Consider the following 17,565-nt stretch of genomic DNA (forward strand, 5'->3'; position numbering starts at 1 on the left):
TGAGAACTGGTAGAATCCCACCCCTACATTCCACCTTATTCTGGCACACTGTGTTTTGTGTGTGCATGTGCCATGCTGGTTTAAAACTATTTTCCCCAATTTTAATATATGCATGATAAATAAAAGAACCCAACTGCCATATAGAGAGCAAAATGTCTATGGCGATTCTCAGTCATCCAGGTCATGGTTATTCAAAAAGCAACTGGACTTTCTGTCAACTCTTAAAGCATTCCTGGCTTGCTCTCAAGTTGCCATAAAAAGGAGGGGGGTGGGATCTGATAGAGCAGTTCATTGCTATGATCAGAAGCACATTCCATACATACCTTTCTCCAAATTGTGTCTCGAGTTACCAAGCCCAACCAGAGAGGCATGTTTTCCACAGCCCCCAAAAGTGCTTTGTTGGAGAATATGATTTATGACACACCCTAAGAGAAGAGGAGAAACAGGGTCATAGGTGAACAGTAAAGTACATAGGGCAGAGCACTTGGGGGAAGTGCCAACATGTTGCTCTTAATAAATAATTGGATTTCTTTTGAAACTTGGCTCAAGGCTCATGAATTAATTACAACATCCGTCTTTGTTTTTTCTTGAAGATGTTTCGCTTCTCATCCAAGAAGCTTCTTCGATTCTCAGAAGAACCAAAGAAGCTGCTTAGATGAGAAGTGACACATCTTCAGAGTAAAACAAGAAAGTTCAGTTGCCTGTTGAAAAAAGGACTTTGGGGACAAACATGACCTGGATGACTGAGAATCTCAATAGAGAGAACTCTTACTACTTTTGATGATGCCATTCCATTTCTATCACAGCCTTTTGAATCAGTAATACGGGGTTGGATGGGTGAAATGTAGTTTTTGCTTTTAAAAAAAAGGCTCATAGTATAATGCTCGGGTTAACCCGTTGACTGTTTTTTACATTTTTATACATCTATTATGATTAGATGCTGGGTTGATTTGCTTATTAGATATATGTCTCATTTGAAATATCTGTTTACATATTTTTCTCGTTAAATAAGAATGAGAAAAATTACTTGTGGACCCATTATGTAAGGGAGGGGAATTGACTGGGTTTATTTTTCTTTCCAGCATCCAGCCAGAGTAGATTTTTTTTTTTTTTTGTATGTCTAATGTTAGATTTATTTGATATTCAGGTCTTTTTTCCCTCTTTTTTATGCACAATGTTTTAACCAAGACTTCCCGAGACCGTAATTAAGCACATGCTTAGTTAAAACAACTCTTGTTTTATTTCAATGCTGGGAATTATGTTTATTCCCAGCCTGTAATGAGTCCCAAACAGTCCCTCGAGATAAGCACCCACCATTCTCTCCTTTGAATGGCTGCCAACAACTAAAGTGCCAAATGAATTATAAAAAAACCAACCAAAGTACAAAGTCCACACAGAGCTTCAAGGATTAATCCGAACCAAGCGAACGGCTTTGCTTCCTGCAAAGGCTTCTCTATCTTTGCACCATCTTTATACCATAGGGGAGGGGCAATCACCTCCAAGCCTTACTCCCGAGTCACCCCTTTTGTCTCAGCTGCTCTTGCCTTCTAGCAGCTCTGCACAAACACGCACTGGGAACAAGCTCCCCTGGTTCCTCTGCCTCGCTGCTGCCAGACTCGGGAGGCTCCAGAAGCAGCACCCCACTCCCAGATGGTCCTGGCCCCATCTCTGCATTGGATGCTCGTCCAAGTCCTCTCCAAACTCCTGGACTGGTCCCTGTTCTTCCCCACTGTCCGATTCCGCTGCCGATTCTGCTTTATACTTCAGTTGTTTTTTTCTGCACAGGCTGCTGGCGAACCACAAAGCACATTTTTTTTTTTTGTTCTTGTTGGATGTAATGTTTTTCTCATGTTTTCGATGTTTTGCATTTCTGCCATGTGCCATATACACTCTGTAGATGTTCGCCTGAGGAATCCCTCTGAAACTGGGCTTACCTCTGAATAAACAGGCTTATGGCATCATGATCTGTAGACTTGGCTTTCCATTTTTTTTTCTGAATTGAATTCTGAAGTGGATGAAATTCTGGCGTGATTAAATCGAATGTAATCTTCGGTACTTCATCATAGTGCTGTTTATTGGCTGACGTGAAGTTTGATTACTGTCCACTGGTGCATGTCCTAATTAATTTAGTGAGTCCACAATGCCAGATGTGTCCTGACTCATATTCAACCTGGAGTTACAATATCTGTGAGGGTTAGTTATCTTTTATTCTTTCTTAGTGGCCTTTATTTTCTGCGGGCAGAAGGAGATAGACACTACGGGAGCAGCATACATAATTAAGATGAACCACCGCAACAAATTCTTGTCAACTCTCTTTCACATTCTTAAAAGATCTTCAGATGATCACATCTCATGCCGATGATCATAGGCAACAAAATACCATTACCCAAAATATTTTACTACTGGTTCTGTGGGTGCGCGCATGGGGAACGTTCTAAAACAGGCAATTATAAGCACAAAAACTTACAGTTTTAAAGATGGAAGAGGGGGGGGCTTTATGCCCCAATGGCAGAACCATCTTAAAATGGCAGAACCATTTTCTAGGAGAAGGGAAACTCGGATTTCAAACCTCCACTCCCTTGTGGCTTTATCTATTGTTGGAAAAGGCTCCAGGAGTCAACCTTGAGGCAAAATCTGGAGCTGGAGTCCCGGAAGCAGTTCATACATTGGACTTATAACCTTGCAGAAATATTCAAAGTGCTGAATACAATCTCTCTACATCCCTTGAATACACAGAAGACCACCAACAATCTCTCTAGTTGTGCAAAAGTGGCGAAGTGTTTATGGCAGTGATTTGGAGGGAGACATCACTGGGTCTTCAGAGTAGCAGGAATGGACAGAACTTGCACTACGACTGAAGGATGAATCATCTCTTCGGCTTAGATTTCACTTCTCAAAGTTGCACCTGGCAGAGTAATCACCCTGCCTTCTATTTTTCTCCTCCTTCTTCTCGTTCAGTTGGATGAGAGGCAGAATTGGCCCTTGAAGTGGCTTTTGAAGGAGAAGAGAATTTGGGGGAAATGCTTAGGGTTGCAATATGATGTTTATTGAAAGAAGTGGCTGTCAATCATGGGTGAATCCTTCTGGATTCTTTACTTCTTCTTCTCTTCTTTTTTAATTCCCAGGTAACATCACACCAAAGTTTTCTGATGGACCTTTTCAATAAGGTTGCTATAGCTGGTGGCTAGGGATCATTCGCTCTTAAATAATGGTTGGAGAATTTCTCTTTCCCACTGGAACAATTGAGAGAAAACACCCACCAATTTCTTCCAATCAATAGAAAATTTTGAAAGGCTCTTTGGTCTCATTTCTGTCCTCAAATAAGAAAACATCTCTTTCCAAATTGATAGATTTCAGAAGGTGAAAAGAATCAGCAGTGGCTTTTATTTCTGGACTGCACTTCATGCTGTTCTTTAAAGTTGTTAAAGAAAAAGATTATATTTTCATTTGAAAAGGAAATCTTTTTACCCAGTAATTCCACAAGGGCAGTAGAGCAATCTCAGAGGGACAAAACACAATTCAACAAGGCCATAGATAAGCCAACGAGTTGACTAGTTGAGATGACACCGTCCCTTCTTTCCCCTGCTCCCCATTACACAATATGAGTATGATTTATGATCTATGACTTATCACATTTTTGCCTGAATGTACACTGAGAGCATTTGCACCAAGACAAATTCCTTGTGTGTCCAATCACACTTGGCCAATAAAGAATTCTATTCTATTCTATTCTATTCTATTCTGTTCTGTTCTGTTCTGTACTCTACTCTACTCTACTCTACTCTACTCTACTCTACTCTACTCTACTCTACTCTACTCCACTCCACTCCACTCCACTCCACTCCACTCCACTCCACTCCACTCTGTCATCCCAATGACAAGGAAGTCCTAGGCCAAAATATTCTCCCCGATTGCAGAGTTATGGAATAAGAAGAATTTGGAACCAGTGATTCCAAAACCTCTTCTGAATCATCCCACAATGCTCTTTTTCCATGTCTGGAAATCTAATCTCCTGGAAGCAGAGGTGGGGGGCAATTGCTATATCTTTCCATCACTTTAAAAGAGGACATTTGCAAAATGTTGCTGCGTCATACGCTAAAGGCCACCATTTCCTATTAACCTCACAGGAAGTAGACCTTATTAAATTCATTAGGCTAGACATGGATAAAACTGCGTATTCACATATTCCCTGGTGTTTCACCTCAATTTGTCATATCCTTGATTTGGGAATTGAAATAATTGGATGGTTGAGTTTCCTACCATTTTCTGGATGGATGTGAACAATCAAGAATATCTCATATCCTTTAAGCCTGATGAAAGTTACTTTCTGAAAAGTTAATTAATTTATTTCCCTTTTATATGGAAATGTGGGTTGTGGTATTTGGAAGGTAGTCTGATGCACGTTGTGCTTTGAAGTAAGTTTCTCTAATCATCCTGGAAAAGAAGCAACTTCAATTAATTTACATATTTAGATTAACTAAGTAGGAGTCCTAATGAACTGGGCAATAAATTTAGTATTCCATATGTTAAGCTAAGCTGTAGGAAATGGCATTCCAACTTTGTTTGAGGAGGGAAAATGTATCTTCTAAAATAGCTGGATAAATCATGTGGAAACAACTTTTTCTTGGCAATAGTATATGAAACTTAGTTTTAAAAAATTAATATTAAACATGTATGTGTTATATATATACGCTTAAGAAGCTGAGCTTGTCAGCTGGAAAGTTGACAGCCTGGGTGTCAACACCAAACTGAACCTGGAAGAAGCCATTTTCCTGGTTCAACATTGCCAGACTGTATGGGGGGGAGAAGGAGGTTGGAATGTATTACTAGACACAACATAGAACTTTCTCCTGAGAACCAAGGTCATCTCTTGGGTGATGGAGGAAGGGGGAGACGAATCCCCTAGAAGCTCACCAGTTAACCTAATTAGCTAATGTGATTAATGACACTGGGGGGGAGGGGTCATTACTATACTGTAACCGTGGGAAAAAGTCAGAGTTGGTTTTCCTTCAAGTGTGCCAATATATTTTATCCAAGAAAGACATTATTTGAGGAAGTGCTTGGCCTCAGAATTTTGATTTGCTTGGGTTTGTTAGTCAGAACTGGATTTCAGACCAAGTGCCACATGATGGGGCAAGTTCCCATCCTTGCCCCAGCTCCTGCCCACCTAGCTGTTTGAAAGTGTGAAAATGCAAGTAGATAAATAGGCACTACTTTAGTGGGAAGGTAAGAGTCAGTGGGAAGGTAATATAATAGATTGTTGAGGGCAATATGCTTCCTCTGTAGCAATAGCAATAGCTCTTAGACTTATATACCACTCTATAGTGCTTTACAGCCCTTTCTAAGCAGTTTTTACAGAGTTGGCCTATTGTCCCCAACAATCTGGGTCCTCATTTTACTGACCTTGGAAGGATGGAAGGCTGAGTCAACCTTGAGCTGGTCAGGATCGAACTTCCTGTCTGTGGGCAGAGTTTGCCTGCAATACTGCACTCTAACCACTGCACCACCATGGCTTCCTTCTTGTTTTCCTTCCTTCTTTCCTTCCTTCTTTCCTTCCTTCCTTCTTTCCTTCCTTCCTTCCTTCCTTCCTTCCTTCCTTCCTTCCTTCCTTCCTTCCTTCCTTCCCTTCTCAAGCAATTGCACTTAGATTTATATACTTCTTCACAGTGCTTCACAGCCCTCTCTAAGCGGTTTACAGAATCAGCATATTATTCCCAACAATCTGGATCCTCATTTGACCCACCTCGGAAGGATGGAAGGCTGAGTCAACCTTGAGCCTGGTGAGATTCGATTTGCCAAATTGCAGGCTGCTGGCAATCAGCAGAAGTAGCCTGCAGTACTGCACTCTAACCACTGCACCACCAAGGCTAAGTCGTAAACAGCTTAGAGAGGGCTGCAAAGCACTGTGAAGCGGTATATAAGTCAAAGTGCTATTGCTATTCCACAGGTACAGACAGCATCAAATGAGTGAAAAAAGGATAAGGCATGTTTTTAAGGTTGTGTCATTGACATTCACCTACCCCATAAGATCATTTCCTGTGAATACCAGAAAGGGCTTGCTTGGGTCTCAACAGAGCAGAGCACAGAAATGCAAATTGTCACTGCTTGATTTGTGTAAATGAAGACACTTTATGCTAAATGACCTGGATATTGAAATGTTAACTAAGTGTGGATGCAACTTGTTGTTAGCAACTTCAAGTGGTCCTTAGCTGATGCGGGATCGGGGAGACCTCTCTCCATCAGTAGCAAAGCAAAAATAAAATGAAAATGAAAACCCTTATGGAGAAGGTCTAGGAGAAATTAAGAGTGCTTTCTGCATAGCCATCACTGCTTATTATTCTCTTTCTACCGAGTTCCCTTTGCATAATTTAGAACAGCTCTACCTCTTTATTAATTTTATTCTAAGGATGGTTCAGCCTCCCCAGTGAATAGTTGATAGGCAGTTCAGGCAAAGCATTCCTTCTTGTCTGTTTTTGATGTAAGCTTGGCATCAAAGAAACTTAGCGGCTTTACATCTCATTCCTTGATGGCCATGCAAGGATTATTTCTTCAAATGCATTTTCCTTAACGTCATTCAGGCCCCAATAATTGTGGCAACATAGCAACAAGAAAAAACAGACCGCAAAGAGACCTTCTGCTTTTTAATTTGATATAACAGATAACAGACAATCAGAGTTAGAAGCGACCTTGTAGGTCATCTGGTTCAACCCCACCACCCAAGCAGGAGACCCTACACCATTTCTGACAAATGGCAGTCCAATCTCTTCTTGAAAGTCTCAAGTGATGGCGCTTCCACAACTTCTGAAGGCAAGCTGTTCCATTGGTTGATTGTTCTCACTGTCAGAAAATTTGACAGCCATGCCCAGAGAACCGGTGGTAAAAAATTTTGAAACCCACCGCTGGAAAAGTTGGATCCTGGTTGGATTCATACATTTGCCAATTTAACTCCAGTCCATGCTTACTATTATAAACCACATAATGTTTCTTGGGATTATTACGCATATGTCAATGTGCACATATTGAGCCCCAAACCAAAGAATGATATCTAATCTGAGTTCTTTATTGTTTACACACCTATAGACAAAATCTTGCTAGACTGAGGACTCTACTATCTGCTGCTAAAATGTATTCTGGGAACTATCAGGGAGGGGGCTGTCTTCACCCTCTTTCTCTCACACATCGCATCTGGGCTGAGCTGCCTCTTGCTCCTCTGGAATACACACCCTTCCTCTCCTAGCAATTCACCTCCTTACCATATGACATTGTAATATCAGAGGTGGATATTCAGCAGGTTCTGACCAGTTCTGGAGAACCAGTCGCGGAAATTTTGAGTATTTCGGAGAACCAGAAAATACCACCTGACTGATGATTTTACAGTATCCTTCCCCTGCCAAGCCCCCCCAAGCCACGCCCACAGAACCGGTAGCAAAAAAATGGAATCTCACCACTGTATAATATGTGTGGACTTCAAATCCCAGAATTCCTCAGCCACCATATGTGGACTTCAAATCCCAGAATTCCTCAGCCACCATATGTGGACTTCAAATCCCAGAATTCCACAGTCACCATGTATCAGTCCCCAAACCAGAAACCATTCTTCCAAGCTGAGTTCTTTATTGTTTTACATCTATAGGTCAAATTTTTCCAGGCTGAGGACTCTCCTATTTGCATCTACATATACTTTGGGAACGGCCCTCTTTCTCTCACCGGGGAATCCATCTCCTCGCTGCATTCCATCAGAGCATATTTAAATAATTTGGCTTATCTTTCCTGGTTCTTCAGTTAGAAAAAAAAACGGTTGCCAAATGCACTTCTGAAATTCATCTTCCCCAACGTTGGTTTTGCAGTCTTCTCAGTACCAGATATAGGCCATTTCATCTGAAAGGCATTTAACCTTTGATGATTGGAAGTTGCTTTTAATTGCTTCTCTTTAGACAGATGCTTATTGTGGCTGCTTCCTTATTGTCACTGGCTCCGAGCCAGTCGTTTTGAAAGCAAAGCAAATTAAATGAGAGTAGTAAAAAAAAAAGCAGATTTTTTAATTTATTTTTTTGCATAGGACAGAGAGAGGGAGGGAGCAGAGGTGGTATTCGGCAGGTTCTGACCAGTTCTGGAGAACCGGTAGCGGAAATTTTGAGTAGTTTGGAGAACCGGTAGTGGAAATTTTGAGTAGTTTGGAGAACCGGTAGCGGAAATTTTGAGTAGTTTGGAGAACCGGTAGTGGAAATTTTGAGTAGTTCAGAATACCACCTTTGACTGGCCCTGCCCCCACCTATTATCTGCTTCCTGAGTCCCAGCTGATTGGCTGGGTCTTCTTTTGTTGCCCTGCACAGGAGAACAGAACTGGAAAGCAGGTTAGTGGGGTGGGCAGAGAATGGAGATTTTACAGTCTATGTAAATCCTTCCCCCTGGAATGGGGTAGAAATTGGGATTTTACAGTATTCTTCCCTTGCCACGCCCACCAAGCCACGCCCACAGAACCAGTAGTAAAAAAAATTGAATCCCACCACAGGGAGGGAGGGAGGGAGGGAGAGAGAGAGAGAGAGAGAGAGAGAGAAGCGCTTAGCAAGAGAGAGAGATATGTATATATCCATAACGGTAAAGGTCCAGTCATGTCCAATATTATAGGGAGGTGCTCATCTCCATTTCTTAGCTGAGGGAGCCACTCAGCTAAGACACTTTCCATGGTCATGTGGCCAGCATGACTATATATGCCAAGATACGCAGAACACTGTAACCTTCCCACTGAAATGATGCCTATTTATCTACTCGCATTTGCATGCGAGACGGGGAGGAGCTGGAGCAAGGAACAGGATCTCAGCCCATCATGCAGTGCTTGGGTCTCAAACCTGGGCTGCTGGTTTTGCAACAGTCAAGCACAATGTCTTTAACCCCTGAGCCATCGCGCCCCTGTGTGCTTAAATAAGCAACAGAGAGAAAACCAGGCTTAAGTCCATTTATAGAAAAAGTGCCACATTGTACACGTATGTTATATAAAGAAAAAAAAAACGAATCTGTGAGTCACAGTTACTAGGGATGCATAGTCAGGCTTCAATCCAGTTCACGTTTGTGATTCAGTTGACGATTCATAAAGAGACTGAATTTTTAACTGAATCAGTTTAAAATTATCAACTAGTTCTGAGAGGCAATTTGGTTTGGAGATTTAATAAGAACAGCCTCCAAACTGAATTTCCTAACCAAATCTCTCCACTGCCCTTATCATGTTCATAATTTAAAACCTTATAAATATTAAGGAACATCAGCATAGGAAATGCCATGTTATTAAAGGGGAAAGAAATCAATTATATATCAAATAGGATTGATATTAAATTATCATCAGTTGAATTTGATCCTCAAAATCTGGACATGATAATTTGCCCGATACCATCCTACCTCCATATTTTTTAAAATTTAAAGTAATTCTAGAATCCCACTCAGTACCAAAGCAAATACAAAAAAAACATATCAATAATGAATTAGCAAAGGGAAGCTTTGCACCAGTGGTGGGATTCAACATTTTTTACAACCGGTTCTGTGGGTGTGGCTTGGTGGGCGTGGTGTGGCTTGATGGGCATGGTAAAGGAAGGATACTGTAAAATCTCCATTCCCTCCCCACCCCACTAACCTGCTTTGCAGCTCCGTTCTCCTATGCAGGGCAACCAAAGAAGACCCAGCCAATCAGCTGGGACTCGGGAGGCAGAGAATAGATGGGGACGGGGCCAGTCAGAGGTGGTATTGGCCGGTTCTCCAAACTACTCCAAATTTCTACTACCGGTTCTCCAGAACCAGTCAGAACCTGCTGAATATTACCTCTGCTTTGCACATTATAAAAAATACTGCCATTGCCTAAATATCTGTGGTATACCATGAAAACTGTCTTAATTCGAAAGAATGCCTTTTTATGTTTTGGAATGAGTGATCGCGACTAATATCTTGTATTGCTCTTTTATTCATGCTGTGGGAGGCCATTCACATTAACCTCTTCATTTATAATCCAGCTCTACATCAAAGGTTCTTCAATCCTGAGAAATATCCCTCCCTCCCTCCTTCCCTCCCCCAAAAAGAAAAAAGAGGGTGGAAGTGCGGGAGATAAAGAAGTTTCATTTCCAGAAACAAAGACTTCAATTCTGACCATAACAGGAGTGAAAAGATAAAGTCAACCTTCGAGTTGAGCCAAAATGGGCTTCATAAATTTGTTACTGCGGTTTCTTGTTTCAGTCTGAAAATAGTTTGCCAGTGCTATTTTCTGGGTTTTTTTTAAAAAAAGTTTCCCAATCTAATCTCGGTCATAAATTTTCCTGGTGAAACTCTATGAAAGCAAAAGTTCAAGTTTGAAAAAAACAGATAGAAAAAGCATTGGTGCTTTTGACTCCTGGGAGTACCATAGATACATACCCAAGAAATTTTTAAAACCTAGAGCTTTTTAAAATCAACCTAGAATTCTCATTTGGAATACAATTGACCAAGATCATCATCATATTATTATTATTATTATTATTTCTTCTTCTTCTTCTTCTTCTTCTTCTTCTTCTTCTTCTTCTTCTTCTTCTTCTTCTTCTTCTTCTTCTTCTTCTTCTTCTTCTTCTTCTTCTTCTTCTTCTTCTTCTTCTTCCTCCTCTTCTTCTTCTTCTTCTTCCTCCTCTTCCTCCTCCTCTTCCTCCTCCTCCTCTTCCTCCTCCTCTTCCTCTTCTCATATTACCGCAGGTATAAAGTCTGCTTTTTGGATCATTGCAGGGGTAGACTTCAAAAATTTTAGCAACAGGTTCTCTGCTCAGCTACTGGATGGCTGTGCTCATGGTAGGCATGGCCTAGTCAGTTTCCTGCACCATAGAGGAGGGGAGGTTGCCCTTCCCAGGCTCCAGCATGGCCATGGTGGGCATAGCCAAGTAGGCCACCATGGCCACGCCCACCCAGCAACCGGGCAGAGAACCAGTTGCTAAAAGTTTTGAAGCCCACCTCTGTCCTCATCCCTTTACATCATTTCACTATATTAACCCCTTGCTTCCATGTGGTTCTTAGCTGAGAAATATATTTCATCTCCTGAATACAAGAGCATTGTCCTCGTCTTTTGGGGGAGAGACAGAGCGCCCGGAACAAAAACGTTGCTTTGGTTTTTAGCGACCTTCTCTGTTGTGTGACGAAGAAGGGAATCCAAAGTTTTTTATCAAGTCCAAAAGACTAAAAGCTGGAAATCTTCCAAGAAAATTTGATTATCCTCCCTAGGTAAGTGAACTATAATCTTCCTCATCAAGGATGGAGATTCCAGATTTTATTTGAGAAGATTAGGCAAAGCTTTGTCTTTGAAATATCCTGACAAGCACCAACATCCTTCACTTTGACCGAAGCTCAGAATAATTAAAAGAAAAACCTCCTAGGAATTAGTAGATGGAGAACTGCCCCCATTTGGTAACAAATGCCTGTTTGACATCAGAGTATTTCCCCAAGGTGTTTTCCCTGCAAAAAATAAAATAAAATGATAAGTTAAATTACAAAGAAGTGGATTGTCTGTATTAAAACATTGTGAAAATTAGATCATGTTGGGTTCAGTTGCTTCCTGCTTGGATACCTCCATCTTCTGCCTAGGGAGTAGATGATTATCATCATTACCCAATTAAAATCTGTTGTGGAATGACAAGGTTGATGAGGCATGAAGTACACCTGACATAGGAGGCTTACTTAAGCACCCTATTTCCTGCTCTACTCTTCTTTCGGTTTTTTTTTTTTTTTTACATCTCATTTAACAATGCAAGCGTTGTTGCATTTTACATCACCGTCACATTCTGCAAAGAACTGCTGGTTGGTGTACTTGGGAGTGAGTTTCCACAGATCTTCATAGCGGTGGTGGGATTCAAATTGTTTAACTACTAGTTCTGTCGGCGTGGCTTGGTGGGCACGGCAGGGGAAGGTTACTGTAAAATCCCCATTCCCTTCCCACTCCATTAACCTGCTTTCCAGCTCCGTTCTCCTGTGCAGGGCAACCAAAGAAGACCCAGCCGATCAGCTGGGACACAATGGGAGGCAGAGAAGAGATGGGGGCGGGGCCAGTCAGAGGTGGGATTTGCTGGTTCTCCAAACTACTCCAAATTTCCCCTACTGGTTCTCCAGAACTGGTCAGAACTGGCTGAAGACCACCTCTGCTTCATAGGAGGCATTTAAGCAGAAGCTGGAGAATGATTTGTCAATACACATTCATCCTGTGTTGCAGATATTTTATGAAATGGGTTTTTTAAAGCAGGTTGTCAGTAATCAACAATCAATGGAACAGAAGTCACCTTCGGAAGTTGTGGGAGCTTCATCCCTGGAAGCTTTCAAGAAGAGACTGGACTGTCATCTGTCAGAAATGAGGTAGGGTCCCCTGCTTGGGTGGGGAGGTTGGACTAGATGACCTACAAAGTCCCTTCCAACTCTGTTAATCTGTAACATGATTAATTCTTCCTGGCTCTTTTGATTCACTGAAATTCTTTTAAAGATAAGCCTTGGCTAATCTCTTCTGCCATTTCCTCCAAGAGAATATATGGTCATTAGAAAGCATTCTGAAACCACATGGAGTTACATTTGGTAACAGGGAGAAATACAGGAGAAATGGCAAATTCTTGATTGGTAAAAGCGCCTTTGGGGAGAGTTGATTCAAGTTTCCCATAGATTTAGCCAGATTAACAGAATTGGAAGGGACCTTGTAAGTCATCTCATCCAACCCTCCACCCAAACAGGAGACCCTACACCATTTCTGACAAATGGCAGTCCAATCTCTTCTTGAAAGCCTCCAGTGATGAAGCTATGGTTAAGTTTACTATATATCACTTTACCAAAAAAGAAAAAAGAAATAGATTGTACATGAAACACTTTCCACAATGAACAGTGGGGAAAAAAAAACTTGGCAATTTCAAATTACAGTGACTCAGTCCAAAGTTAAGACAAGGTGACGGATCCATTGCCAACCTCCCTAAGCAATAATGCCTACCAAAAGTGTCACTATTACAATTGCAGATTGAAAAGTGGGATAATGCGATTTGTTTAATTTGAGGCTCAGTTTAATATTGGGTCAAACCATTGCATTGTACTTTGTAAATTACAAGTGTGATCTGATATTGTTCCATAGTTGAAGGTTTGTTTGCTTTTAACAAGGATTTTAGGAGTTCTCCTGAATTGCTTTTCATTGTCTCAATCTTCCTGTTAATTGTTCATTTGTAGCCAAAAATGGAATGTTTATGTGTTGAAGCTAATTAAGATTATTAGCTTCAACACGTAAACGTTCCACTGTTATATTATAATCTTAATTGGTCTGATAATTTTCCCGCTTTGTGAATATCTCTAGGGGAAAATAACACAGTTCCTACTGAAGCAACGTTAGATGTGTCTTTCTTATATGTATTTGTAACTATGTATTCATAACTATGTTTTTACTTATACCTATTATCTTGTAAGCAATTGACAAACCAAATAAAATTAAATTAAAAAAAAATTATTGTTGGAGGGTTAGCCTCCATGAGATCAGCTGTGAATCTCATTTCTAAGACAAGAATTGTGTAGTAGTTTCAAATTAACATAGGATAAAAGTTTACAGACCAAATAAATGCCTCTGTCCTCTTCGTGGAAGGATCTTCAGTAAAAGGAGAATGCTCTGTACAATCTAAAAAGAAACCAAAATATTAGAGCAGTGTTGACGGGCATGCTCCAGGGTGGCCTCCAGTGTTGGGATTCAATTTTTTTTACTACCTGTGGTGTGGGCGTGGCTTGGTGGGCGTGGCAGGGGAAGGATACTGTAAAATCCCCTTTCCCACCCCACCCCACTAACCTGCTTTCCAGCTCCGTTCTTCTGTGCAGGGCAACAAAGGAAGACCCAGCCAATCAGCTGGGACTCGGGAGGCAGAGAATAGACGGGGGCAGGGCCAGTCAGAGGTGGGATTTGCCAGTAGTCCAAACTACTCAAACCTTCCACTGCTGGTTCTCCAGAACTGGTCAGAACTGGCTGAATACCATCTCTGGTGGCCTCCCTGTTTAGCACCTGAAGGCAGGACAAGAAGCAACATATGGAAACTCATCAAGGAGAGAAGCAACTTGGAACTAAGGAGAAATTTCATGACAGCGAGAACAATTAATCAGTGGAACAACTTGCCTCCAGAAGTCGTAAATGCTCCAACACTGGAGGTTTTTAAGAAGATGCTGGATAACCATTTGTCTGAAGTGGTGTAGGGTTTCCTGCTTCCGCTTGTGCAGGGGTTTGGGCTAGAACAGGGGTATCAAACTGGATTTCTTTGAGGGCTGGATCGTCATTGCAGTTCTCCTCTGCAGGCCAGTGGTTGGAGGGCAGAACAGATGCCTCCTGAAGCACCCTGCCAGCCAAAGCGGGGCACAAGGAGTCCACACACAGCCCCCTTGCGCCTTGTATTTGTCCTCCATGGCCTCCTGCAGCAATCTGCTAGCCGAAAACGGGCGGCGTGGCCCATTTTGGGGGCGGTTTTTTTTTTACCATTTTAGCCCATTTTTCAGCCTGTTTTGGGCCCATTTTCCAGCCCATTTTCAGACCACTCTAAATCTAAACAGTCCAACCAAAGAAGCTCTAAGACCTTCCCCACCAACACTGACAGGCAAGCCGCCAGAATGTAAAACTGACAGCAAATTGTACTCCTTACTAGCACTGATAATGTTACCTAGTTGGATAATGAAACATCTGCAAGAAAACAGGCAAGCTCAGAGAGCGCCGTTTCATCCCTGAACTGCAAATATTCTTTATTGAGACTTAGCATCGCTTATCCCATCACTTTTCTGTCAAATCCTAGGGAACTGCCCACCCAAATATACAAAACATAGCTCACAGTTATGGTGAATTACAAGCTTTTGAATTAATCTTCTCTAGTAATATACAAAAGAAATTGAGGAGGAATTCTCAAACCTCTCTCAGAAAACTAGAAAGAGAACCTCTTTTGCAGGTGGCAGAGAAGTCGCAAAATAGATATCAATCTGATATTAAGGCTTTTATCCCTTTTCTTAAGTCAGAGACTGCGGTCCAACATCGGACTGAGTCATAAATCACTAGCTGTAGCAACTAATGTGGCAGATCTGAACAGAACAGTCCATATGTTGGATTAATAAAATGTTTGACTCTTCTCATGTCAGTATCCACAAAAAGTATTTTTAAAAGCAAATTTTGCTTCAAGAAAATTAGTCAATTCCATAAATCCCTTGTTAGAATCTCCAAGACTGAGATTGCTATGACTGCATTCCCACTCACGTTAGTAATACTATTGCTAAATTTGGAGATGATGAAACAGTGGTGGGACTCATCTCTGGAGGAGGGTGAGTCTGCCTACGGAGATGAGGTGGACCGGTTGCTTTCATGGTATGGAGACAATAAGTTGGTCCTCAACACCAATAAGACCAAGGAGCTTATAGTGGACTATAGAAGAACAGATCAGACATCCAGCCCTTGCTTATCAATGGAGACCGAGTGGAGCAAGTGGCCAGTTATAAGTTTCTGGGTGTTACCCTAAAGGAGGACCTGACCTGAGGTGCTCACATTGCAGCCCTGGTCAAAAGGGCCCAGCAGAGATTATACTACCCGAGGCTTCTCAGAAAGCAACAATGGAATGAAGAACTGCTGGTGACCTTCTACCGCTGCACCATAGAGTGTATCTTAACTTACTGCACACCTGTATGGTTTGCCAATTGCACAGTGGCAGATAGGACAGCACTCCAGAGGGTTAACGTCACTGCCCAGAGGATCATGGATTGCCCTCTCCCCTCTCTGGAAGAGCTTTATAGCTCCTCCTGCCTTAAGAAAGTTCAAAACGTTCTCAAAGATTCATCTCATCCTGGGCACCTTTTTTTTTTAACTATTAGCATCTGGCAGCTGGTACAGGATAATAAAAACAAGGACAAAGAGGCTGAAAAACAGCTTTTATCCCAGGGCAGTAGCTTTTTGAATTCTGCTGTATAATTCAGTGTTGGTGTGGTGTCAGGAGTTTTCAGTTCAATGTGTGGAGTGTGAAGGATGTGTGTTTGTGTTTATTTTCATAGTCATGATGTGCACTGAAGATGGTGTTTGATTTCGTTGTATGAGGTGCAATGACAATAAACTAAACTAAACTATACAGATGGTTCTCAACTCACAGCCATTCATTTAGACACCATTGGAATTTTCAATGGCACTGAAAAAAGTGACTTAGAAGCATTTTTTCACACGTACGTCCATCGCAACATCTGCGTAGTCATGGGATCAGAATTCAGGTGCTTGGCAACTGGCATGTATTTATGACTGTTTCACTGTCCTAGGGTCATGTGATCATCATTCGTGAACTTCTCAGTTGGCTTTCAATGAACAAAGTTAATGGGGGAAGCCAGATTCATTTAACAGCCACATGATTCGTTTAACAGCTGTGGCAAAAAAAGGTTGTAAAATGGAGCAAAACTTGCTTAACAACTGCCTTGCCCAGCAACAGAAATTTTGAGCTCAATTGTGCTCATAAGACGAGGACCTACCTATATATTTAAAATGCATTAGGTATTTTTGTGGCTTGGAACTGATGCAAAATGAAAGCTCGGTCAACTTAATAGAAATAGAAATAGAACAGAATTCTTTATTGGCCAAGTGTGATTGGACACACAAGGAATTTGTCTTGGTGCATATGGTGCATATTCATCAAGAATCATAAGGTACAACACCTAGTGATAGTCATAGTGTATAATAAGCTATCAAACAACACTAGGAAGCAGTCAATATAAATCGTAAGGATACAAGCAACAGAGTTACAGTCATACAGTCACAAGTGGGAGGGGATGGGTGATAAGGAGTGATGAGAAGATGAATAGTAATAGTAGTGCAGACTTTGTAAATTGTTGGACAGTGTTTTCCTTCCTTCCTTCCTTCCTTCCTCCCTCCCTCCTTCCCTCTTTTTTAATGTCTCCAATTTCTCTTTTGCTTTCAGAACTATGGCTTGGAGACTGAAAATCTGAGAACGCTTTCCCACAAGCTGAACGCATCTGCCAAAAATCTTCAAAACTTCATCACGGGTAGAAGAAGGAGCGGTCATTATGACGGACGGGCCTCCCGAAGACTGCCAAATGATTTCCTTACCTCCGTCGTGGACTTGATTGGTGCTGCCAAAAATTTGCTTGCCTGGTTAGACAGGTAATTGAGTTTGAATACTGTTTTTTTTTTAAAGGAGCAAATATGTTAGTTCTCATTCTCTCCTCCTGTCTTCAGCATTCCATTTCCCTTTGGCAATTTTGTTTGTGGCTGGTGGTTTTTTTTTATTTATTTTTTTAGTATTTGGATGCTAGAAAGGCCTGCCCTTTTGAAGTTGGGAGCTAGATTTGAAATCTTGTACTTTCCTTTCATAAATGTTTACAAAGAACATAAAAAGAAACACAAAGTGATAAGAGTAAAGGCAGTGAATAAGGGAAGAAGAAAGAAAAAAAATGGAAATACAGAAAAATAAAAAGACATAGGCAGGATGAACTTCCAATTTCCTTTGCAGGAAAACCAGGAGACTGGGAGTTTTAGTCCCGTTTTAAGCATGAATGCCAGCTGGGTAACTTTAAGCCTGCTCCCCCCCACTCTCTCTT

General features: G+C 41.4%; 1 protein-coding gene across 4 annotated transcripts in view; it reads left to right on the top strand.

Moving 5' to 3' along the window:
- Positions 1-17,565, top strand: part of LOC113437975 (connector enhancer of kinase suppressor of ras 2-like) — a 327,810-nt gene that overhangs the window by 144,249 nt on the left and 165,996 nt on the right. For all 4 annotated transcript variants that reach the window (XM_087940977.1, XM_087940974.1, XM_087940976.1 and 1 more), the window contains exon 3: positions 16,926-17,128. In XM_087940977.1, the coding sequence (XP_087797103.1) occupies positions 16,926-17,128 (203 nt within the window). The remainder of the gene's footprint in view (positions 1-16,925; positions 17,129-17,565) is intronic.

Source organism: Pseudonaja textilis, chromosome 12 (assembly GCF_049901715.1).
Source record: "Pseudonaja textilis isolate UNSWEBS1 chromosome 12, rPseTex1.2, whole genome shotgun sequence".
Lineage (NCBI taxonomy): Eukaryota > Metazoa > Chordata > Lepidosauria > Squamata > Elapidae > Pseudonaja > Pseudonaja textilis.